Source organism: Halteromyces radiatus (genome assembly GCF_025201355.1).
Source record: "Halteromyces radiatus strain CBS 162.75 chromosome Unknown BX664scaffold_2, whole genome shotgun sequence".
Lineage (NCBI taxonomy): Eukaryota > Fungi > Mucoromycota > Mucoromycetes > Mucorales > Cunninghamellaceae > Halteromyces > Halteromyces radiatus.
Window position 1 is genome coordinate 1571751 of NW_026251688.1, and position 24435 is coordinate 1596185.

The 24435-nt window shown below is 32.3% G+C and overlaps 10 protein-coding genes across 10 annotated transcripts; 4 read left to right on the forward strand and 6 right to left on the reverse strand.

Annotated features, from left to right (window-relative positions):
- Nucleotides 1-138: 138 nt before the first annotated feature.
- On the reverse strand, nucleotides 139-1256 carry BX664DRAFT_324741 (Sm-like ribonucleoprotein). The gene is made up of 3 exons (XM_051543902.1): nucleotides 1088-1256; nucleotides 498-713; nucleotides 139-404 (listed from the first exon to the last, which is right to left on the reverse strand). Exons 1-3 carry the CDS (start codon nucleotides 1188-1190, stop codon nucleotides 340-342), a joined length of 384 nt encoding a protein of 127 aa, XP_051402982.1. The 5' UTR covers nucleotides 1191-1256; the 3' UTR covers nucleotides 139-339.
- A 47-nt stretch (nucleotides 1257-1303) lies between these two features.
- Nucleotides 1304-3277, reverse strand: BX664DRAFT_275017 (threonine aspartase 1-like protein; the record flags this gene model as incomplete). The annotated part of the gene is made up of 11 exons (XM_051541263.1): nucleotides 1304-1503; nucleotides 1558-1596; nucleotides 1673-1710; nucleotides 1782-1847; nucleotides 1914-2106; nucleotides 2213-2403; nucleotides 2493-2572; nucleotides 2658-2863; nucleotides 2933-3014; nucleotides 3111-3159; nucleotides 3230-3277. Coding segments are annotated over 11 exons (1055 nt in total), but the record flags the coding sequence as incomplete, so codon positions are not given.
- Nucleotides 3278-3709: 432 nt separating this feature from the next.
- Nucleotides 3710-4989, reverse strand: BX664DRAFT_324746 (thioesterase-like superfamily-domain-containing protein). Its single transcript, XM_051543903.1, has 4 exons — nucleotides 4832-4989; nucleotides 4700-4726; nucleotides 3905-4638; nucleotides 3710-3819 (listed from the first exon to the last, which is right to left on the reverse strand). The coding sequence occupies exons 1-4, from the start codon at nucleotides 4943-4945 to the stop codon at nucleotides 3768-3770; spliced, it is 927 nt and encodes a 308-aa protein (XP_051402984.1). The 5' UTR covers nucleotides 4946-4989; the 3' UTR covers nucleotides 3710-3767.
- Nucleotides 4990-5707: 718 nt separating this feature from the next.
- BX664DRAFT_383149 (uncharacterized protein) lies at nucleotides 5708-7294 on the reverse strand. Its single transcript, XM_051549100.1, has 3 exons — nucleotides 6453-7294; nucleotides 6059-6271; nucleotides 5708-5838 (listed from the first exon to the last, which is right to left on the reverse strand). Exons 1-3 carry the CDS (start codon nucleotides 7262-7264, stop codon nucleotides 5763-5765), a joined length of 1101 nt encoding a protein of 366 aa, XP_051402985.1. The 5' UTR covers nucleotides 7265-7294; the 3' UTR covers nucleotides 5708-5762.
- Nucleotides 7295-8053: 759 nt separating this feature from the next.
- On the reverse strand, nucleotides 8054-9537 carry BX664DRAFT_324752 (uridine kinase family-domain-containing protein). Its single transcript, XM_051543904.1, has 6 exons — nucleotides 9392-9537; nucleotides 9169-9316; nucleotides 8986-9082; nucleotides 8773-8912; nucleotides 8596-8699; nucleotides 8054-8514 (listed from the first exon to the last, which is right to left on the reverse strand). The coding sequence occupies exons 1-6, from the start codon at nucleotides 9491-9493 to the stop codon at nucleotides 8194-8196; spliced, it is 912 nt and encodes a 303-aa protein (XP_051402986.1). The 5' UTR covers nucleotides 9494-9537; the 3' UTR covers nucleotides 8054-8193.
- A 660-nt stretch (nucleotides 9538-10197) lies between these two features.
- On the forward strand, nucleotides 10198-12109 carry BX664DRAFT_258563 (uncharacterized protein; the record flags this gene model as incomplete). Its single annotated transcript, XM_051540554.1, has 4 exons — nucleotides 10198-10437; nucleotides 10511-10704; nucleotides 11017-11345; nucleotides 11655-12109. 4 exons carry the CDS (start codon nucleotides 10198-10200, stop codon nucleotides 12107-12109), a joined length of 1218 nt encoding a protein of 405 aa, XP_051402987.1.
- A 784-nt stretch (nucleotides 12110-12893) lies between these two features.
- BX664DRAFT_324758 (uncharacterized protein) lies at nucleotides 12894-14692 on the forward strand. The gene is made up of 4 exons (XM_051543905.1): nucleotides 12894-13277; nucleotides 13366-14109; nucleotides 14204-14325; nucleotides 14435-14692. Exons 1-4 carry the CDS (start codon nucleotides 12966-12968, stop codon nucleotides 14445-14447), a joined length of 1191 nt encoding a protein of 396 aa, XP_051402988.1. The 5' UTR covers nucleotides 12894-12965; the 3' UTR covers nucleotides 14448-14692.
- Nucleotides 14693-15656: 964 nt separating this feature from the next.
- BX664DRAFT_65653 (uncharacterized protein) lies at nucleotides 15657-16894 on the reverse strand. The gene is made up of 5 exons (XM_051549679.1): nucleotides 16657-16894; nucleotides 16507-16579; nucleotides 16284-16406; nucleotides 15972-16201; nucleotides 15657-15917 (listed from the first exon to the last, which is right to left on the reverse strand). Exons 1-5 carry the CDS (start codon nucleotides 16665-16667, stop codon nucleotides 15890-15892), a joined length of 465 nt encoding a protein of 154 aa, XP_051402989.1. The 5' UTR covers nucleotides 16668-16894; the 3' UTR covers nucleotides 15657-15889.
- Nucleotides 16895-16991: 97 nt separating this feature from the next.
- BX664DRAFT_383154 (uncharacterized protein) lies at nucleotides 16992-20096 on the forward strand. Its single transcript, XM_051549101.1, has 4 exons — nucleotides 16992-17231; nucleotides 17342-17614; nucleotides 17680-17769; nucleotides 17846-20096. Exons 1-4 carry the CDS (start codon nucleotides 17065-17067, stop codon nucleotides 20010-20012), a joined length of 2697 nt encoding a protein of 898 aa, XP_051402990.1. The 5' UTR covers nucleotides 16992-17064; the 3' UTR covers nucleotides 20013-20096.
- Nucleotides 20097-20189: 93 nt separating this feature from the next.
- Nucleotides 20190-21888, forward strand: BX664DRAFT_291854 (uncharacterized protein). Its single transcript, XM_051541959.1, has 2 exons — nucleotides 20190-20625; nucleotides 20693-21888. The coding sequence occupies exons 1-2, from the start codon at nucleotides 20217-20219 to the stop codon at nucleotides 21439-21441; spliced, it is 1158 nt and encodes a 385-aa protein (XP_051402991.1). The 5' UTR covers nucleotides 20190-20216; the 3' UTR covers nucleotides 21442-21888.
- The last annotated feature ends 2547 nt before the right edge of the window (nucleotides 21889-24435 follow it).

Below are 24435 nucleotides of genomic sequence, written 5' to 3' on the forward strand. Positions count from 1 at the left end.
TTTTGTTCTTCTCTCCATATAAATAAAAATAAAAAACAATAGACTTTTCTTTCGATTATATATAATTTAACTACGATGAACATTGTTGATTTGATTTATTGTTATTGATGTTTCATAGTACACTCCACAATGTAAAAAAAAAAAAAAAAAAAAAAAAAATCTATAAGGAAAAATAAAATGTAAAAATATATTTTTTTTATTGTAAGAATGATGACTAAACGCGAAAAAGTATATAAATATATGTGTATTTCAAATCAAAATAAACCCACATACCCATCAACAAAAAAAAAAAAAGAAGTAAGGAAAAAAAAGGAAGTATATATATATGAGATTTCTAAACTAAAATCCACCACGACCAGGTGCACGACCTCTACCACCACGGAATCCACCTCGTCCACCTCGACCTACAATTAAAAAAAAAAAAAAAAAAAAAAAAAAAGCGATATAAAATGAATAACCAGATATTTTCACCATCTATTTTTTTTTCTCTTTCTTACCTCTGATAGGAGTAGTGCCTCGTCCTAAACCAAGCCCTCTTCCTTTCATAGCACCAGGAGCTGCACGTTTGAACATGGGAGCATTCTTGAGCATGTCTGGTACAATGAAGAACCGTACACTTGATCCACGAATATATACTTGATCCAGTTGTGATACACGACCATCCCGAGCGGTCACTGTGATTTCCTTAAGTTGAATATTCATATTGTCTTCGGCTGAGTGAATAGATAGATGAATCGTTCAAAAATAATAATAAATGATGTTGTCCATGATACAAAATGTGATAGTTGAAGAGAGAGAGAGAGAAAAGATAAGATGAAGCACAAGAGTTCGTTTCGCAAAAGGTGTCCAATATAGATTATAATAACAATAAAAAAAAAAAGATCTTGGTGAGTTTACTGAATTCAATCATAACACACATACATATATACACATATACACGTATACACAATATCTTTTTTTCGTTTTCCTTTAAAGAGAGCAAAAAGAAAAAAGAAAAAAAAAACTATTTGTTCTTTCATGTAAGGCAGTAACTACTACCAATGACAAACAGCTTTTTTTTTTCTTTTCAATTGCCAAAATAACTTACCTTCTAATAATTTGCCACGGTACAATTGTCCAGTTTTTAATTCCAAAGTAATGATATGACCTTGTGCTTCATGAAGAAGTTTGATGGGAACACCGATTGACATGTTGAATATATGTGAAAAAAAAAAGTTTGAAAAGGAAAGTAAGAAAGGAAAGGGAAGAAAAAAAAAATGAATAAAGAGAGCGAAAACAATTTTATGACGACTTTTTTTGTAGACTGACTTCGAAATTTGAAAAAGGAAAAAAAAGACTATCAAGACAATCAGAATCGCTCTACTGGATCTTTCCCTTGGATTGCGTTTATTTTCTTTATTATATATCATCATCCATTTTATAAATAAGTTTATAATCTAATTAATTAACTAAAGAACCAGAGATAACGAAGGCTTCGTTGTTCGGTTTTCTTGATATAAATGTCTATTAAAAAAAAAGAAGTTAGTATGAATAGATTATCTTCTTTTGGGTCCTTACTTTTGACTTGTTTGACGTTGATGACATATAACCTATTCCCTAAATATTAAAAATGAATAATATATTGAATACATTTTTTATTTCCATATCCTATTAATAATCTCTACCAACTTACCATGCTTTCCGTAACATGACCATACCAAAATTCGATCTCTGTATATCCATAAAAATCAGCAGTGTTTTTTAAGTTAAAATATATCCCTATCCTATTCAAATAAACTTACTTTTGGATAACCTTAAAGCAATCAATCCTACTGATTTATCGTCATACATTGTCAAGAAAGGAGAATCTAGTTCCATTTTTGTTAGTTCATATCCATTCCCCTCATTCTATCTTTTTTTTTTCTATTGATTACCTAAAAAATCCTTCTTTAGTGCAGAACTCAAAGCATGATGCATATCATCTTCGATAAGTAATCGATCCATACATTTGTTGGTAAATCTACTACGCATGATTTGTTCTCCAGTACCAGATACACTACAAGCCAGACCAGCTGTGTTTGTTCCATTTTGGTTTTGAGCCCAACATCCACTACCATACATAGCAGCCTAATCATATATATATATCATCAATAAAATAAAACAATAAAATAAAATATAAAGAAAGAATGTATCAGTGGGTTATTTCTTCCTTTTTTCATCTATCCAAACGTACTTCACCTATTCTTCCTGGAGATTTTAATGAGATCCCACCACTACTGACACCTGAAGCTATATTGCCAAATTCATCCACACAAATTGCACCTACAGTATCATGTCCAAAATCAGCATCACTACTACTACTACCTTGTTTCATATTGTCGTGGACCATTTGCATATGAGTCATATAAGTATTGAATGCTTGTTCTAAATCATTTCCATATAAAAGTGGTTTGAAAGGAATGTTCAGTTTTTTCCTTGATCCAATGCCATAAAATCAAAAATTATAAAATTACCTTCAATCAAAGAATCTTCGGGAACAGTATCCACATGGTGTAATTGTGCCCATTCTTTTGCCCCTGATCCACATAGAAATCTAATATTTATATTAGTCAAAGAGAAAAAAAAAAAAAAAAAAAAAGAGAATTTAGAACAACTACCTATATAGATAGATGACTTACATAGGAGGAACTCTACCTAAAGACATCAAGCCTTTTTTGTTTTCTTGTACCATTCGTTGACATAATTTAATTGGATTCTTTACACCGGAGACTGCGCCCACTCCACCGAAATGACTAGATTGACCATCCATCAAGCTAGCATCACATTCCACTTTTCCTTTGAAGGTCAAATTTGATCCATAGCCTGCATTCGTAATAGGATGATCCTATATGATAAAAACATTGAGATTTGATAACTTTTTTCTTTTTTTTTATGCTTCACGTCGTCAACTTACTTCAAGTTCGATAATGGCCAATGTCACAGCATCGACTGCCGTGGCTCCTTGTTTTAAATAGGTCATGGCTCTTTCACAAGCACTAATGAAGAGATAATAAAAAAAAAAAAAAGAAGAAATAAATAAATAAATAAATAAATGATAGTTCCATGGATGACCAACATTGTATTGTCCATACTTTGCACAAGCTGCTCGATACTTGTTTTCCTTTTTGTATGATAAATGACCTGAAAAATAAGTACGCGTTTCCATTAGTAGTGGATAAAAAAAAAAAGCAAGTTATCAGTATAACATTACCTGCACCAACATGAACTGCTATAAAACAAGGATGCTTTTCGGTCATAAAATAAAGAAAACTGTGGAAAAGAGAGAAAGAAAAATTGAGATGTGCGGACTTTTTTTTATCGGTAACTCGGAAGAAGTGATCCGTTGTAAACCTTTTTTTTCTGAAGTAATCACTATTGGTGTTATCATCATCATCACATATCATCTATTATCCACCATCATCGGTCTTCTGTAGAAAGCGAAAAATCTAATCTTCGACGATATTATTCGACAGAATAAATACTCATTGAGATAAATCAATTGTCCACGCCACCCTTTAATTTCAAATATATATATATAATTATTCTAGATGAGCACTACAATGTTTTATTGTAAACGAACCAAATTTTATTTTTAAAAAAAGAGAATAGTATACAGTGAATAAATAAAATGAATCTATGAAAAAAGAATGTGTACGAATAATCATAAAATAAAACATAAAGAGTGAGGGAAGACTATTCTATGCAAAGGGATATAATGATGTTAAGTTTTTTTTTTTTTTTTTTTTTTTTTAAAGTTTGGATTTGATGTTTCTTTCCCATGGAAGACATAAACATTGATGTCTATAGAAGAAAAAAAAAAAAGTGAATGTAAGGATTAATATTTCTCTATCGCATATATATATATATTTAGGGATGATATTCTTACCTGGTAGTAACTAACAATTCACCTCGATCATCCCAGATCCAACCATCAATATCAAATCGACTGTTTTTCAAAGTATGAGTAACAAAACTACTTGCGATTTTCTTCAAACCATCATGACATTTTTGTTTGAATTGAATTTCCATTTGCATTGTAGCACACCAGATTTGACCATCAATCATAGAGGGGCCTAACATATTGGGAGGAGAAACAAACATATCACACCAGAAAGCAAGTGATTTGGCATCGATGGGTCGTCCGTCACGGAAGATAGTGGTTTGATGTACTTCCATAGGTTGTGGAGAATCAGGTACAGGCCAGAGTGAAGCATCGGAATGAGTTACCACAATATCCTTCAAATATTCACCTTGATGAAGTGTCAGTGTACGGTCGCCATTGTTAGGAGGAGATGGTAGATCATGATCGGCAGAAAGTCCTTCTTCGTTATCCATATTCCCCATAGTAAATACACCATATACCTTTTCTACATAATCCTCAGGATGGTAATCCGATAGATGTTCTAGTCTTTGCTTGCTCTGTTTCACTGGTTGCTTGATCACGGCTTTGGTTAAACAGTAACCTTTACGACTCACCTTGATATCTGAGACTTCCACCACAAGAGATCCCAAGTCGGTTTTACGGAGAAAGAAGCAGTTCAATGCAATAGGATCTACTTGATATCGTGTAGAGTAATGTCGAAGTACAGAATCAAACATGACAGATAAAACATAACCACCCTATAAAGTCATTGGTTAATGTCAGTCATTCTATGTTCATATATTGACATTGTCTACTTACATTGGCGACTTCACCAATAGCAAATTCCTAAAAAAAAATAAAAATAAAAATAAAAATAAAAATAAAAAATTAAATAAAGATAATATGACAGATTAGAACATAGATCTTTAATAAGAATGTCATTCTTTGTACCTTGATAGTTTCGCCACTGTAGATATGAGATCCTTCAGGGGTTTTGCCAAGATAGGTTGTATTTGTTCCACGATCGAATAAATAAGTATGTTCTTTTACTTTGGAGAGTTCCATATTTGAATATATGAAGTGTATCTATATACTTTTTGACAATAAAAAGATAAAGAAAAAAGGAAAATGAGATCGAACAAAAAAAAAAAAAAGTTTATATATGGAAACACTTTTACCGCGGAGAAGGAATTATTCAGCCTGAATCATCAACAATAACGGTTGAAATATTAACCATTTAGTTTATGCTGATCAACTCTTAATAATGGTGAAATTAAAAAATGAAAAAAAAAAAACGAGATTATGAATGTTCATTTTATATGCCTTATCCGATAAATCAAAGTAAACCATATATTCATTTTATGTAGCATATAAAGATCTTCCACTCCATCCCTTCGTACCCCCCATTATTACTTTTTTTGGGGGGAGTAGTGTAATAACTGACAAAGTGAAACATAGTCAATGTGAGAAAAAGAGAGAAAGATAATATAATCCAGTAGTTCATCATCATCTACTATCGATGAGTCGTGATGATAATAAGAAAAGTACTCCAAGTATCAACGAAAATGATTCGAAACAATATTCTTTTGTTTACTGAAGATTAAAATACAGCGTGTCATTTTACTTCCATTTAAGAACCATTTTGTTTATTATATACCTTTTGTCATCAAATCCACCAATCCACTTGATAAAGCTTTATTGATATCCATAAGATACTCCTTATCTCTCCGGTATTCCCAAAATGTGGTCTTACCATCTCCGCTGACATGATGACTTTTTGATAAAGAGAATTTAAGTAATTCTTTCCTTTTTTTTTTTTTTTTTTTTATTGTCCAAAACTAAAATAAAATAAAAAGTTAATTTCAAATCTAAACTAATGTCACTATGAAAGTCTTTGGCGTTTCTTGATAACGTTTGTTTTCATACTAATCGGTCTTGTTTCTTGGTGAAGCTTGGCACTAAAAAAATCAAGAATGATAAAAAGTAAGAAGAACATCATTAATATGATATGTAGAAAGGACGACGGATAATGATGGATGATATGTGGATGATGGGATGATGGATAATGATGGATAATTGAATGTAAGGATGATAGGATGATGTGATGATTGTATGATTGAATGTATGGATGATTGGATGGTGGGATGATGATTCACTTTTTTTTTTTTTAATACGTACTATAAGCCACATGCATTACAAAGAGGAGAACCATCTTGTTCATTGCGACGCCAAAGAGGAGTGGTGAGTGTTTTGCAATTGGAACATTGAGGAATGAATTGTTTATCATCAGATCTGCCATTGTCATCGTTACCATCATTATTATTCTTGAGAGGAGATTTCGTTACGGATGGTATCAAATGATCGGGTCGTGGCGAATTGTGTAATTTCCGACTAGTATCATCAATGTTTAAAAAAAAAAAAAGAGTTCGAGATTAGAAGAGAAGATAAACAAATAACAATGACACAACATCAACAGCACCAAACAGAAAGATTCTGTTCAACCCCCTAGATCTCATGCTTTTCAACTTCGTCCCCCCCCCCCAAAAAAAAAGGAAAGAAAGAAAGAACTTACTAGAGTCCGCATGCATTACAAAGATTTCTGTTTTGATAACGACGCCAAAGGGGAGTCACTCTGGTACCACAATCATTGCAGGTTGAATTTCCATTTCCATCGGCATTAATCACTGGTAGAGGACGACGAACACGATATTTTTTTGGCTTTTCCTTATTGCTATTTGGAGGTGTAGGATTGATAGATGATGCTGTAATATAATATGCTAAAGTTGAAGATACTAGTGCTGTTTGGTTATTTGTAGTGTTGATTGAAGTAGGATGATTGATATATTGATAAGATGATGATGATGATGATGATGCAAATCGAGATTGAAGGGAACTTTCAAGTGATGTTGATAAAGGTGTTGTTTCATCAGAGGCAACGTACATAGCTGCATGAGTACTGTTTCCATTGGCAGCGGTGGTAATAACAGAAGGATTGCTTGTCAAAATAGGTGAAGTGGATGAAGTAGTTGAAGTCATGGTGACACAGTTTGACGGTGGAGGGTGATATTGAGTATCGATAAAAACGGAAGGAACAACATTGGCAGTAGTGGATAAATTTTGTTGGCATTGTCGTTTTTGTTGTAAAAGAAGACTACGTTTATATTGTTGTACAGTTTGTTGTGAAGGTAGAGAACGAGATGTTGAAGGTTGATCAAGTTGTTTTTTCAAATACCATCTTCGCCATGAGATGTTTTCCAATCGTGAACCTTCTTCAAGAGCTTGTTTTGCATTCGTACAAACTCTCCAAGTATCTTGTAATTCGTCCAGGTTTAAGTTATCTAGTATGTTTGAAACTCCATGTAGTTTCAAAAGAATGGGAGCCATTACAAAAGGTACTGAAATTCAATAACAAGGCTAAAAAAAAAAAAAAAAAAAAAAAAAAAAAAAAAAAAAACGGGAAAGAAAGGGGGAAAAGGGGAAAAAAAATGCATGAACCTCTTTTTTTTTTAAGAAAAAAAAAAAACCAATCTTCCTAAAAAAAAAAGACCTCATCAGTTACCCATAAACCAAATCTTTGTACCTTTTTTTTTGTGCTACAATACAATGTGTAGGTCTGATCAACGTCAATTTCCATAGATTGTATACATACTTTTCTCCTTTTTACACTGTTTTCAAAGTTTCTTGTCGGGTCACAAGGAAATAGTTTCGTGATGTTATAAAATAAAAAAATATCGCTCTTTCCCAAAATGGATGTTGCATTACCACTTTTTTCAGATTATCACTCCACAGTATGTCAAAACACATTGATTGATGATGATGATGATGATGATGATGGTACAGTATTAGTTAAAATAAATATAAAAAAAGAATGGATATGTTGACTAAACATATATACATTTTATTTTCTGTTATTCAATATATTCAATAGAACTACTGTCACTTCCTGTATTCAATTTGGATTATGCGTTTCAACTTCTTTTTTTCTTCTTGTCATTCATTTTCTATCCTTACTATATTTTTTATTTCCTATTTTTGCAAGATCTTATTTTTGAATTTCCGTGATTTATTATTGAATAAAGTGTATATCCGATTTTCCCATACTAAACACAGGGCACATTTTTTTTTATTTTATTTCACATGATATCTTAAAAAGATTTCTACTTTTTTATAAAATTAAATTAAAAAAAAAAAGATAAAATGTAATTTTTTTATTGATTGATTGATTGATTGAATGAATGAATAGAAGAATGATGAATCTAATGCTATATATAGATATAAAAAAACAGAGAGATAAAACAAAACCATTATTGTTTTTATTCTGGGATATCCTTGTATCGACTTTCTGCAGAGGTGGCCAAAATGTCAGTATGATTTGATTTGATAGAAATAGGAGCAGTAGTCCGATCTACATCTATACTATTCCTTTTGCCTACTGGGGAAATGTAGTGTCTATTTTGATAAGAATTGCCCAATGATGATGATGTTGTTGCTGATGATGATAATGAAGAAGAAGAAGAAGTCGATGTTACTTTGGCACGTGTATGCAAATGATCTTCCAGGTGATGTTCCAAGACTTGCAATGCTGGTAGATTTTCATATCCTCGAGGTATAATGATATCAGCATACTTTTTAGACTATATTCCAAAATAGAAAAGAAAAAAAAAAGGTTAAAACAAAAACATATATTTTTAAATATATATTTATATATTCCTTACTGGTGCAATAAATTCATCAAACATTGGTTTGACAAAGTTCACATATTCAGATAGTAATTCTTTAATTGACATGGTTCTACCAGTTCCTTCCGTCAGTTTCTTGGCTATCAATACAATAATAAAAAAAAAAGTATTATAATGAGTCAACAAAATTTACCATTTTCATTTCTAACTTACTTCTTCGAATTAATCTTTGATCACTATCCACATCAATAAATACCTTCATAAACATAAGATCACGAAGATTTTTAGGATACAAAGCCAAAGTACCTTCCAATAAGAGAACATCTACAGCTTGAATTTTACGTACCCCCACCCTATATATAAAAACATGAATGATTCAATAAATAAATAAAATAAATAAATACATAAGTTGTCCAATATAGTTACTTTGTATGTTTTGCATGATCCCATAAGGGTATATCAGCATCCTTATTTTGTAATAGTCTTCGTAAAGTAAATTCTAACAAGTCAAAGTCAAATACATCTAATAATAATAATAATAATAATAATAATAAAAATAAAAAAAAAGGTTATATATATATATATACATATATATTATTTATCACATACTTGGATGATCCAGGTTGAAGTCGCCTGACTCGAATAACACGCGTTCATCGGGTGTTAGTTCACGGTAAAAGTCGGTCAAACTGATAATGGCTACTTTTGTTTCATGACTTCCTTTAAACTTGCTCATAAGAATTTCACATAATTCGAACTGTTATTATTTTTGTTATAAAAATATATTGTTAGTATGTGGAACCTGACAAATAAAAGTGTTTGTTTTTCATACTTTTCCAGCTTGAGCACCTCCTGCAATACCAACAAGCATTGGTGTTTGTAAAGAGACTTTGAAATAATTAGGATCTGCATATGCTGAAGCGTCAATAGACATGATTAAATTGTTGTAAGTGATAAATTATAAATAAAAAAAAAAAAAAAAGAAAGAAAGAAAATAATTAAAAAAGAATAGTATTTTGTTAGTGTTTTGTTGGTTTCAAAAAAAAAAAGAAAAAAAAGTTTATTCATTCTCCGATGTCCTCTTTTATGACTGTGCGTTCAAAAAAAAAAAAAAAAAAAAAGATATACAAAAAAAAAAGATACAAAAAAAAAAGATTATAAAAAAAAAAGATGATAAAGATAACAAATATATAAAAAAAATATCTTTGAAAGGGAATAAGACCCGAAAAGGGATCAGTGAGATTGAGATGAACCTTATTACGTCATTAAAATGATGAGAAGTTGGTTTCCACTCCATTCGTCCGCTGAGAGTGAAAATATATTTTCCATAACTCTCTTTTTTTTCCCTCTTTTTTTTTTTTTTTTTTTGTTTTCAATCTTTTATACTTTTTCTTCCTTTCCTTTTTTTTCTTTTTTTTTTCTATTTTTTTTTTTTATTTATTTATTACATATTTACATAACATATCAATACATTATTACTTATCTTATATACAATTGTGTGTATCTATATTCTTGATTAAAAGAGTTTACTATTTCTAGTTAAACTTTTTTTCATTACAATACATTTCAACAAGTATCATGATGATAAGTGAACCGACCAATATCAACGCACCACCTCTATTCTCTTCTTCATTGGATATGAGAATTCATCCATTATCAGCTTCACCTGCTACCAACGCCTTCTTCCAAACTGGTACAAATTTAACAGATGATGTTACAACAATATTTGTAGTTGGATTTCCTGACGATATGACTGAAAGAGAATTTCAAAATATGTTTACTTTTTGTCCTGGTTTTGAAGCTGCTTCTCTCAAATGGCATTGTAAAGATCAAGAAGACGATAACTCGGTTGGATCTAATGGTGGAAAAAAACAAATGGTAATAATTAATATATATAGAATAATTATAATTTTGACATATTTAAACTTTTTCTTCTTCTTCTTTTGTATAGATTGGATTTGCAAGATTTCGTACTCGATTAGAAGCAATGGAAGCTGTTGAGGTTCTTGGTGGAAAAAAAATCGATCAAGAAAAAGGAACTGTTCTCAAAGCTGAAATGGCCAAGAAAAATCTACATGTCAAACGAGGATCTGTTGCACCGACAACAAATACTTTTCTTCCTTCAACTCCAACAACTCAACAAACGTCTTCTTCTATTCCATCTGCTGTACCACTTGATTCTCCTACAACTTCAACTAATTCAACATCTACAACAACAATATTCCCTGGGACATCTAATTCCTCAATAACTGCCACTACAACAAACCCTACTACTACTACTACATCATCATCATCAGCAACTTCAACAACAATAGAAAATACAACCAATGAAATAGCACCAACTACGACAATGGAAGAACGAACAATAACAGCATCTATATCAACTACACCAACATCATCAACACCAACATCAATGGGCGGTAATAGTAATACAATGATTGGTGAAGGGACTATGAGTCTTCTTTCTAAAAAGCTCGGACGTCAACATGGAACAACGTCAAGTGGATCTTATGATGCATTCTCTCCATTACCAAGTGATCTTTTATCGCCTGCGGATTACAAAACCGATCCTTTTATGAATGATCCCTTTACTTGCTCAACACCTACCACACCTATCTTCTCTGACGCTTTATTTGGTAATCTTCGATCCAATTCTTTTGATGGTCGCCAACCTGATATTGGTTTGATGTCACCTCCTCGTCATTTTGGAAATGGCATTGGTATTGGAAATGCATCATCAACAAATACCAATAGCAACGGTATACTTGGATTCAATCAAGGGCAAAGTAATGGCAACAATACCAATTTCAACAATAGTGGGAATAATAATTTCATCATGGGTCCTTCTCCTTTGGGCAAGACAAACAACTTTGGAAATCTACATCATCCTCTTCAAAATCATCCACTTCATCATCCTTATCAAATACCACCATCCTTTGGTAATAACAACAACAATAACAACGGTAATAATATGGACGACGATCATTACAATTACTTGTCAAAATCATCACCAATATCAAACGATCGATTATTTGGAACATCACCCATATTTGACGACTTATTAACTTCACGTATGGGATCCTTGACAATGCAAGCCAATAACTTGACCGATTTAAGATCACCAAGTATTTCATCTATTCACCGACCTTCGAATCCAGCAGATCAGAATCCTCCTTGTAACACCCTCTATGTCGGCAATTTGCCTCCCAACACGAACGAAGATGAACTACGCCAACTGTTTTCTCAATGTCGTGGATACAAAAGAATGTGCTTCCGGAACAAACCTCAAGGTCCTATGTGTTTTGTGGAATTTGAAGATGTGGTTCTTGCTACTAATGCTTTGAATGAATATCAAGGTCATTGTTTGACTACGTCGGCCAAAGGTGGTATTCGTCTCTCTTTTAGTAAAAATCCTCTCTTCATTAAAGGTCCTGGTGGTACTCCTATGAATCAAAACAACAGCGGGGATAGCAATAATAAAGGTGGCAACAACAAAAATAGCATCAACAACGGAAAGATAGGCGTCTCTTCTACTGATCAACAACTTTGATGGTGATGGATGATTCCCCTCCCCTCCCTTGTACTCTTTTTTTTTTTTCTATTATTTTATTTTCTGATGTTACTTTTATGTATTCCTTATACACTCCATTCATCTTCTTCCTGTTTTTATTTTTATTTTTATTTTTTTTTATTTTTATTCTATTTAGTATTTTATGCATCCATTTTATTGATCTATTATATCTTTCACTTCATTCTTCATTTTTCATCATCACCCATTCCCCTCCAATCGATCTTCCTTTATTATTTTCTTTTGCATCCATCATCATTCATTCTCCCATCACCTATAATCTTATTGATTTCATTGGACTCCATATTATCTTTTTTTTTTATAGTATATCATTTCTCATCTACTTTTTTTGCTAGATCTTTCTTCTTTGTCTTCTTTTATTCTTTTTCTTCTTTTATTATTATTATTTTTATTTTATTATTATTATTATTATTATATTCTTACTTCAATAAAGCTCTTTTTCATTGTCATACATTTATCATTCGATTTTGATAAAACCTTGTGTTCATCTCAATAACGGGATTGTTTGTTTGGTTTTTGTGGAATCTTCGGTTCCTAGTGTTCGGAGTGTTTTTTGAGTCAAAAACGTAAAATAAAAAAGAATGATTTTCGATGACTGTCATGCCAGAAAAGGTAATCTTCGTTGCCACTGCTTTTAATGGGATGACCTGTACAACAGTTCTTTTATGGAATCAGTCACAGTATCATGCTGACGGGATATAAATTCCCTCTTTTTCTCTTTTTTTTTCCCCTTAAAAAATTCGAACTTCTTTTTTTCTTTTTCTTTTCTTTTCCTTACTTCTCATCTTTATTATTTTATACGTTCTCAATTTTTATTATGAAGAATATTGTCATTGTTGGTGGTGGTTATGCTGGTATCAATGCTGCTAAAAGCTTAGAAAAGAAATCACTTGGTGATGATACTCGGATCCTATTGATAGAAACAAGGTCTCACTTTTATCATTCAATTGGTGCCCTTCGAGCTGGTGTACAACCTTTGGATGACCGTATCTTTATTCCATACTCTAAATTATTTAATTCTCCCAAGAACAAGGTGATTCAAGCTACTGTGACCCATTTTGATGAAAAAGTTCTTTATTTGAATACTCAAGTCCCTGAGTTTGGTAATCAAATTTCTTTTGATTTTTTGGTAAATCTTTTTTTTTTTTTTTTTTTTTTTTTTTGGTTGATGTTCATTAATTTAACTTTTATATCCATTCTTTTATTTATTAACAAAGATTATCGCTACTGGTACGCGTAATACCATTCCAGGGAAGCTTCAAGTACCTACATTGGAAGAAGGCAAAGCACAACTTCAACAGGTTAGACAACATATTGAAAAAGCAGAACATATCTTGGTGATTGGTGCAGGTGCCGTGGGTATTGAACTTGTCGGGGAAATTCGGCAAACATATCCAAGCAACAAGCAAAAGAAAGTGACATTGATCCACAATGAACAACAACTTGGCAATCCATCCACTGTCCCACTCAAGATGCATAACAATTTAATGAAGCAATTGGTCTCCAGTAATGTGGATGTGATCCTAGGCGACAAAGTCAACTTGACTCCACCTTCTTTAACAACATCGGCAAACATTTATGATAATGGTGTGTATATTCCTTCGTCTCCTTTACCATCTACAGAAAACGGTAAGGATCTATCTAGTGTAGATTTGGTACTCTGGGCTACGGGTAATCAAGCAAATGTTGGTTGGATTAAACAAAGTTTCCCCGAACTCGTACAATCATCCAATGGTTATGTCAAGGTCAAGCCTACATTACAAGTTGATCATCCTACATTATTCAACGTGTTTGTCATTGGTGATGCTGCTGCTTTATCTGAATCGAAGATGGCTTACCGTACTCCCGATCATGCTGCGGTCACTACCGAAAATATCACTCTTCTGTTGCGCAATCCCAATACCTCTACTCTCAAGAAATACAAAAAAGGAATAGATGCCATGGTACTTACTTATGGCGAGGTAAAAAAAAAAAAAATGAAAAGAGTGGTTTTGTAGTATGATGGATGAATGGGTATATCTCATTTTATTTTATTTTTTTTTTTTTTTTGAATAGAATGGAGGAAGTTGTGTATTCCCAATGGGTATAGTGGCTGGTTCTTGGGTCGCATCTATGATTAAAAGCAAATCTTTATTCATTGACAACTTTTGGAAAGAATTGAATCAAACCCCACCAAGGTCAGTCTACTAAATCAAAAAGGAATATACATATATATATATATATATGCATGTGATGAATCGTACATCTTACCTTTTTTTTTTTTTTATTTTTATTTCCTTTTGGGAGGGTGTCCAAATAGATCATCGTCATCTGGATCCAACGATACTCCAAACTCTATTACTTATTACTTTGGTTTGTCTGCCACTATTGGTGCCATAGGTCTTCTTCTCTATTATTATTCCAACTCATTCAAAATTTAGATTAGATAGTTCCCATCCCCTTTCTTACTATTCTTATTCTTATTATTATTACTATTATTATGACTATTAACTATTATTTCATATGTATTACTTTGGACATTCCTATATTACTTTTTACTTTTACCTCCCTTTTTTATTAAATAAATAGACTGTTGATATTATCATTCTTTGACTTGTACTATGATGATGAATGGAGAGTGGGATCATTGGATGAGCTTGATGATGAGATGATACGTGATGATAGATAATATGTAATATTCAAATGATGAGATGATGCTTCGGTGAAAAAATAAAGCTTTCTTTACAACACCGAGTTTCCCCGAACTTGTGAACCATCAAAAGCCCTGTTTTGATTGGCGGAAGCCTACAACAAAACCAATAGAACTGAGAAAAATAAGGATTCTTCTACCTTCTCATATCCTGACCAATATATTTATTTCTTTGTAATTAATATGAGTAAACTTTTTAACACTAATAATCATAGTTTAATATTAATGGCTTCTATTTTGGACGATATGGGAACGTATTGAAGATCATACAAAAAGCATTTCCTAAAATAGATAATAACCGATTCATACTTTCCTTATGTCAAGTTCCTCGATTACTTCAAATTTGAACTTGGGTTACGATCTTTTTGATCTTTCTATACTGTACAAATAAATAAAAAAAAAAAACTAGATTAGTGGAAATCAGAGTTCTTGATATAAAAAGAAACAAAGAAACTTATACTGTAGTATTGGATCATACTGTATTCTAAAACATTTTAAATGGTCAATGTATAAAGTACAGTATCGTATCGTAGACATGATGCCAATTTCACCATCATTGTTTATTCATCATATTGAACAGCACTGAGATTGAGAAAGTAATATACAAACAATGCCTTTTTTTATTATTATTAATAATAATATGTTCAAATTCAATAAATATCAATCAACTAACTGATGCATTATCTCTGATGTATAACTAATACTAAAAAAAAAAAAAAAAAAAAAAAAAAAGAGATGGATTGACACTTACACTTCATACAGCAAGCACATGTAGCAGGACATAAAAAGTTTCTTGTAGATCCACAATCATTTCTTTTCATAGGCTTGTAACATATGACGTCTACGCTGTTCAGGTGTCAGGGTATTCAAATCATCCACAGATAAATCATCAAAGTTTTCACCAATGACAGGTTTAACTGGTTCAGCAGAAGAAGATGAAGTCGATGATTCAGAAGAAGGGTAAGAGGCAACAGTCGTAGTAGTAGTAGTAATAGTAGTGGCAGTTGTAGTTGTTGTTTGATTGGTAGTCGATTGTTTTTGCTGTTGTTCCATCAATTTTCTATTAAATAAAGAATATCACTATCAGTCACATTGTTTCATTATTCTCTTTGATTTCTTTTTTTTTTTTCTTACTTTCTAGCTTGAAGTACCATGAATTCCTTTCGTTTTTTTAACATTTCTTGACGTTTATCGGCATCCTTTTCCCAAACCTTTGGTGGTTCTGTCAATTCGTCCTGTTTCAAGTCCTTGGCATCAATCTTGTATCGTTGAAGTAAACTACTGTATGTTGTTGGTTTTCTTGAAGATGAAGATGAACCATTATTGAGAGAAGGAGATCCCGGTTGGTTCGCTAGTGCTGCTGGCTGTCAACATTGAATAGAATTAAAAGGAAAAAAAAAAGAAGTTAATGTTGATCATAGAAAAGCTGATATATCTCTATTTTACCATAGGTAAACCACCATCACGGAGAGCATTATCGACAGTTGTTTCCACTGAACCAGTTCTTTGCAAGTCAGCCTGAATGGCAGCTGTAGGTACGTCAGGGAACATTGAGCGTACCATTTCAATCTATTTCAAAAAAAAAAAAAAATAGTAGTTAGCTTTATAATATATGTATATATTATTATTATTATTATTATTATTATTATTATTATTATTATTATCATACCATCTGAGGGGTTACACGATGGACTCTTCTATTTGCTGGTCGACGTTGACGCTGTTGTTGGTTTTGTTGTTGGCTACCTACATATATATATATAAGTAAAAAACGAGTTATAAGTATGACACTTTCTAATGTATAGTTGTTTATATTAACCTAGCATCCATCGTAAGGCAATGAGGATTAAAAAGACCGCCACCAGTATCGAAACACCGTCATTCATGATAAAGGTGAAGAAGAGAGAGAAAAGAAAAGAAAAGAAAGAAAAGAAATGAAAAAGGAGAAAAGACAAAAGAGGGGGAAAGACAGTGGAGTTTTTTTTTAATATATAAATCTGTGTGTGAGTGTTCTTTTGGTCAAACTGAGATTTTTAAACCCACGTCACAGGAATTTTTATACTCATTTTTTGAGCCTTCGAGACAAAAAGCAAAAAAAAAAAAAAAAAGTCTTCTTACTTCTCTCCATCCTCATATATATACTTTTTTTTTTTTTTTCTTACCGTCCAATTATATTTGTTCTCCCCCTCTCCTCCTCCCCATTCAACTAATTTTATCTATTGATGACATGGAAGCAGTGGACACTGAACTTACTCAACTGAACCTTTGTAGTCAACTACGAGCTAATTCATCTTTCATGAAGGTCTTGGCTACTCTCTTTTATTATGGAAACCAAACAATGAATGCTGCTCAATTGGTCGTAGCTGTTAGAGCTTTAGAATTACTTCCTCTTCGGTAAGGATCTTTTTCTTTTTATCTATATATTCTTTTTTATTTTATTTTTTTGATTCAAAGGGAATATACTCACCATGTTTTTTTTTTTTTATGGATGGATCTACATACAGAGGTGAAACACCAAAAAGTACGATTCAAGGCATTATCTCCACGGCACGTAAAACAGCAAGAGATCTGAAAAAGCCTGATCCATTCCGTATTGAAAAAGAAGGTGTTGGACGACAAGCAAAGTATTGCATTTCAGATGATGTACTTAATGGTGCTACTGTTCCTGCCATTCAAGAGATTCCTGATGAACCAATTCATTTGAAACCTGTCGAATATTCCACTTCTCACTACGCATTTACGAGCAATCGCAACAAACGACATCGAAAATTGACAAAGTAAGTTAAGAAGATACGAATCATTTTTCTTATTGGGTATTGAATGAATATTTTATTATCAATAGATTATCAAAATCAAAACGTAGACGAAATGCTAGTGGTGATTCTGATGGGAATGGCTCAGATATTGATATCGATTCTGATGAAGAATTTGGGTGAGTGAATTAGACAGAATTCAAAAGAGATTGTAGATAAATTAAATTATGATTTTATTATTATTGTTTGGTTTAGATTTGGAATATCCGATGATGAGATCATAAAAGAACCACCACCACCTGAAGAAGATACTATATTCGACTATTCTTTATTATATTCGCCACCAGAAGATGGTAGCTACATTGATGCTATTGACTTTGGTTCTTATCCTGTGGCTTCTCATTTTGCTATAGTACAACAAAAAGGCTATTCTTATCCGCGATTCCGATCTCATGAAAAAATCAAGATTCCCAAGGTGCAATGTGAAGACAAGTACAGAGTGACAGATATTATTGGAAAGGAAAAGGATGTCATTGGACGCGTATTTATTCTTGCTGATGGTCATGGTGGTCCTGGATGCGCCGAATATTTTGTACGAAATACACCTCAAGCCATACAACAATTATGCGATAAATATGATCCCAATGATTTTGCTGACAAGACAACACAACAACAATTCGAAAAAGGTGTCAAGGAACTAGTTACAAATTTGGATGAAAAATATTTACAGATCAAACGAACACAACTTTGTTATCCACAACCTCCCAACAGATTATCCACATCTCAGCAACCTGACAATAAAGTATCAGTCAATCATATCACATCGAATAACAGTGACAACAACAACGATAATGACAAGGTGGTGAATGAAAATAACGATAGTAACAATAACAAGGATCAACAACCTTCAGATATAAGCTCAACGACAGTAGACAATGATGGATGTACTTTGATTATCAATATCTTCTTTGGTATTTGGTTGATCAATATCAATGTTGGTGATTCACGATCTATTTTGATATCAGCACCAGAACCAGGGACATCATCACCTCCAACAGCATCAGCAACACACAACAACACAGGTGGCTCTGCATCAACAAGTCCATATGTTACACCACCAGGTGGATTTGACAAGGATTATATGATGGACGTTGCATTTGCATCACAGGATCATAAGCCTTATCTAGAACATCTCGTACGTGAAATCTTGGAAAATGGTGGAGAATTCATTGACTCTGTACAAAATCGTGTGATCAAGGTGGAATTGGACAAGCTTAGAGAAGATGGAAATCGTCAAGCAAAACGATTCGCCTTGAAAAATGCTCGTATTCGACCAAAGGGATATCAGGCTGGCCGAGACTATTCCAATGGTAATGCTACTTCTAGCTGGACAACACAAAGTGCTGTTCGAACGACAGTCAACACCAACGACATCCATAGTGATAGTATTGATGATCAGCAAGAACGACAACAAATAACACCTCCATCGAGTGATACACGAACAAACGGTGGACGAGGTCGATCACGTCATGATTATGCACCTTCTCTCAATGTGGCTCGATCATGTGGCGATTTGGATTTTAAAATGGATAGCAAGAAAAAAATCATCTCCTGTGAACCAGATGTAACATTTATACGTATTGCCGACGATCGTCCGTCATCAACCGACAAGGAATCTGATTCAACAAACTCATCATGGACATCAATAGCACCTCACACCTATGTCACATCAGGACCATTCAAAACAAGAAGACGCAACTTTTTATTCATGAGCACAGATGGCACCTTTGATTACATGTACGAAGAAACACCAGAACGACAAAATCGAGCCATTGCCAAGGCATTGGGACCTCTGATTGAAGATGGAGAAAAAATCGGCAAATACCTTTTGGAAGAAGAAGAACGAAGTCAAACTATACAACACCATCAAGATAATGATCACAAGAATACCAATGAACAAGAAAATGTCGTTTCAGCAATCAAGTCGGTGGCAATATCTATGGATATCGACAAGACTGTGGATGTGACCGCTACCAGCTCACCGAAACCTGATCAAACGTTAAATGATGAGAACGCCAAAATGGAAGAGGGCAAAAACACAAATATCACTCAGGACACATTGGAAAACGGGGATATTACAAATAATAACGATAGCAATGATACGGATAACAAGAATGATACGGATAACAAGACGAATGATGACAATAATAATGGGGACAGCGACAAAAAAGAAGAAGTATTACCTCGAAAACCATTGCTATATCGGGAACTTAGTGAAAAAGAAATCAAGGTACGCAATACCAAAGAAAAGACATTGGCGATGGCTGCAAGATATTTTGCCAATCGTGAGGGGGCTCATGGATTCTTCTCTTCAACACTACAAGATTATGATGATTGCACCATTTTACTGGTTGAAATTTAGATAGTCTGTTACCCACTTTTTAGTTTTATTATATTATTTTTATTATCATTGTTATTTTTTGTTGCTTTTTTTTTTTTTTTTTTTTTTCATCAGCATTTTTTAAATAAAAATTTCTTATTCCGATTTGCCCTTTTTTTTTTTTTTTTTTTTTTTTTTTTGTAATCTTTTTTTCTCTTACTATTTTCTTGTAGTTTTATTCTACCCATGTTACCAGAATACCCAGTGGATCTGGCCATTCTAGGATCCTATTTTGCCTTGATTGGTATTTTGGTGTGGCGCATTTCTCCTCAATTGATTCAAAGTTTCCAACAACCAGGGGTTGCAACGACTTGTTGGCTTGGACGAATGGGTTTCCTAGGATTAGCAGGTGCTTCTTTTATGGCTACATGGACCTTTATGTTTGCTTATTTTGCTCATAGCTACTTGTTGTGGAAATCATATTATGGTGTGGTTCAATCTTTTTCACTCAATCTCATGTCTCAATGGTTACATGGTGTACAACTCTTTGACGATGCTTGGCGTACGGTATGTACTGGCAACTGGGCCTGGCTATGGAGCATTCAACTTTGTACTTTTACTGTTTCTGTTTGGACACCTATTATTGCTATTGAAGGTAAATACATTGGAAATCAATTAATATGTAATAATTCTAACAATTTTTTTTTTTTTTTTGGGTTCAGGTTACCGTCGCCGTGTGCCACATGTATGGGCTTATATGATCATTGGACAAGTAGTTGCTATTTCAACATCATCAGCATTCTTTTTTGCCGTACTTTTGATGTGTCAAGATCAACAACGACAACAACAATCATCATCTGCATCATCCACGTTCCCTCCTTGGTTCTTGATCTTTTTACTTGGATTGGTCAGTTTTGGTGGATTAATCACGGTCGCCCTCACGCCTCATCTGACATCTTCCTATCGATTTTTACCCAATTTGCTTGTCATGCATGGATTACTCTTACTGCCTTTGTTGTATTTGGCATTCACATCATCATCATCAAGTACTCGAATCAAACAGACAGCTGTGTGTCATCATCTTAAATCGTATGCCATCATTGCCATCTATTGTTTTGGAGCATGTGCAAATACATATCTAATTATTCAACAATGGAAACGGACAGTATACTCTAATAATATGATCTTGGATCCTCTAGTAATCTTGTCTCATCTTGCAGATACATTCTTACAACACCCTGCTCAATCCAGTATCAGCTCTGATGTTGTCTTTGTTTATCTTATCTCTATGACATGGATGATTGTGGACTCTTGGCCTCGCACTTTTACTTTTGTTACCCATCCTTCCCTTGTGTATTTCTTAGTAGCATTGACCCCTTTCTCATCCCCATCTATCACTCTTCCTTTATATTTAGCATTGAATGAATATTGTCATCATTTATCTATCTCCACTTCTATCAAAATAGAATAATGAAATAAAAAAATTTGACAAAAGTGTCTCTCTCTTTGGTTGTCTCTTATGACTTTGATTGGCTTCTCTATCTCCCTGTTTATCGTGATGATTCCTTTTTTTTTTTATGGACAGTTACGGTAATATTAGTCCTAGTTTTACATAGTATATCATCTTCACAGGATCGTTTCCATAAAATCGTTGTCACTAATAGTCTGAAGTCTCAAGCGTAGTCACTGGTTACCAAATAAGATAGTACTAAATCATCCTTGGATTTTTGCAACCAAAAAAAAAAAGATGATTATCATAGTGTTGTCGTTATAGAGACCTCTCTGTAAAAGTCATCATCATCATCTTTAACCTCAACATCAATATATATATCATCACATCACAACACATACAATCATAAATTAAGTCAATAAAAAAGAATAAGAGAGACAAGTATATTGAAAACAAGAGTTTATTGAGTTTCTAATAAAACCATCATTTGAATAAAATAAAGTATACTATACATCTGTTCTACTATTTTCTAAACCAAAGGGAAAGGAAATGAGAGGATGACTAGACTATTCATATATAAATATCGTAAAAACAGCTAGAGTATACTTACATAGTTCTTTCTTTCTTTCCTTGCAGCAACTACAAAAGAAGAGTAAAAAAGTAACGCACAAAAGTAGTCCACCATGCCCAATACTTTACCTTTATACATGCCTTGTTTATTCCTATCAGTCATCCATAAAACGTTGAAAAGACAAAGTGGTGCTACAATCAGAGCTTCATATGGCATTGATCATACCTATTATAAAAAGAGGAAGAATGGTTGTACTAAAAAAAAAAGATGTTTTAGGATGGATTTCATTTGATACTATTACCTTTCCTTAGGATCCACCGTCATCACTAACATTCTTCATACACAGAGTTTCTTGTCTTGCCAGCAAAAAAAAAAAAAAAAAAAAGAAGTCTTTTATCATATCACCAGTTTGGTTAACATTACTCAACTGGCAATTCCAGTATAATAGAAGAAACAATTATTTTAGTCAACTATTCATTCTTATTGTCATAGTTATTATTTATAGAATATAAACTTACGGTGTATAGACGTCATTAAAGAACACATAGTTTTCTTTGAATATATAGTATAAATAGAATTAGATTAGTTTGGTAATGAAAATAACTTTTTTTTAATAATATTATTATTACTTACTTGTTTTCGGATCTAAACAAATGAAGATAAAAAAAAAAGTATGAGTAAAATAATAACTTGGAATATTCATTTAATTACTCACAGAATAACAATAACAAAAGATGAATGAGGTGGTCATCAAAGGAAAGGTATAATACAGAAACGATCTAAATAATTGAAGAGTAATATGTATTAGTAAAATCTTTGTCTAAAAAGTTGGAAAAAAAAAAAAAGAAAAAAGAAAGAAAAAAAGAATGTAGAACTTCTTTTGCTCTTAAGACTTTAGTTTTTTTTATGCGTTTCAAACTCCACATGTCATGCTCTATCTAATCATCTTCTTTTTCGTTTTTTTTATAGTAGTAGTGATATACATATATTATTTCTTTTCAAAGAAAAAAAAAGAGTATTGATATAACGTTATGATGAGAAAAGGATATTGATGTTTTTTATGCAGTAGCACATGTACTACACTAAATTGATCTACACATTCTAATATATTCTAATATGTTAGGTTTGACTGATTTAGAAAATGAGAGGACATTTTATTAATTCAGGGACAATAAAAAAGTAAATGGATGATGATTATTATACTCTTACAATCATGATGACTTTATATGATGATAATGAACGCTTAACTCATATTATCATATTATATGAATTTGATAAAAAAAAAGAGAAAGGTAACTTGTTCATCAAAAGTATATATTATAATACTATAGTTAATATTCAACTTATTATGAATTATAAAATCATCATTTCATATTATCATTATCATTTACTAATAACTCAATCTAAATCATCTTATTATTATTGTTATTTCTTCATCTATTCTACTTTTATTAAAATCATAAGTGTTTCCATAAATGGTATACATTCAAAGTCCGGTCTCAATGTGGGGTGTGTTGGATCAAAAAAAAAAAAAAAGTCTGGTCGTGCGAGATCAAAAAAAATCTGGAGATTGAAAAAAAAAAAAAAAAATTTTGTGGAGACAATGGAAAAAAGTTGGACCAAGCTCTGACAAAAGAAAAATTTGGCGCGCTCTTCACTTTTTTTTTTACTTTTGCCTTTTTTTTTTTTTTGTTTCACTTCCCTTTTTAATCAATGACTCTTTGAACATTGTAAGTTGCCATTATACAGTACTTTACTTAATCTATTTTAAGTCACTCTTTATATATTATACTTCTATACTTTACTATATTACTTACTTTCTTTTAGTCTCTCATATTATGAACTAATCTATTTTTTTTTTTTTTTTTTTTTACTCTTTTGTGAAAATATAGTAGATAAGATATATGAAGAAATACACAATAGGATTAACTGCATATTGGATAAAAGAATAACAAGTTAGGGAATAGTATCTCTCTTATTCTTCTTTAGGTTCATTTCCCTTATCATGGAAATCAGTTTATTCAGTGGTTTAGTCTTTTAGTTAATCGTTTTATATTATCTTTTTTTTATTATTCTCATTTAAATAAAATCATATTTTATTGTCATCCAGTATTATCCTATCATACTATCGATTCATCCATTTGTTATCGATCATTTACGATCATCATCGTGAGCGATAAGAAAGAACGGTATAATTATCATATTTTGTTTTTTCACTGAAAATAAAGAAAATGCTATTTTATAAATGAAATTCCATCATCATATCATCTATCAATACAATAGATATAATAAATTCAACAAAAGAAAAAATCATGAGAAAGACATCTTCCCCCGTTTTTTTTTTTTCTCAGCCTTCCACATCATCAAAAGTATGTCTTTTACTCTTTCCAATTTTTTTTTTTTTTTTTGTCTTTGAAGAAGAAACCTTTGGGAACCTCGTAAGG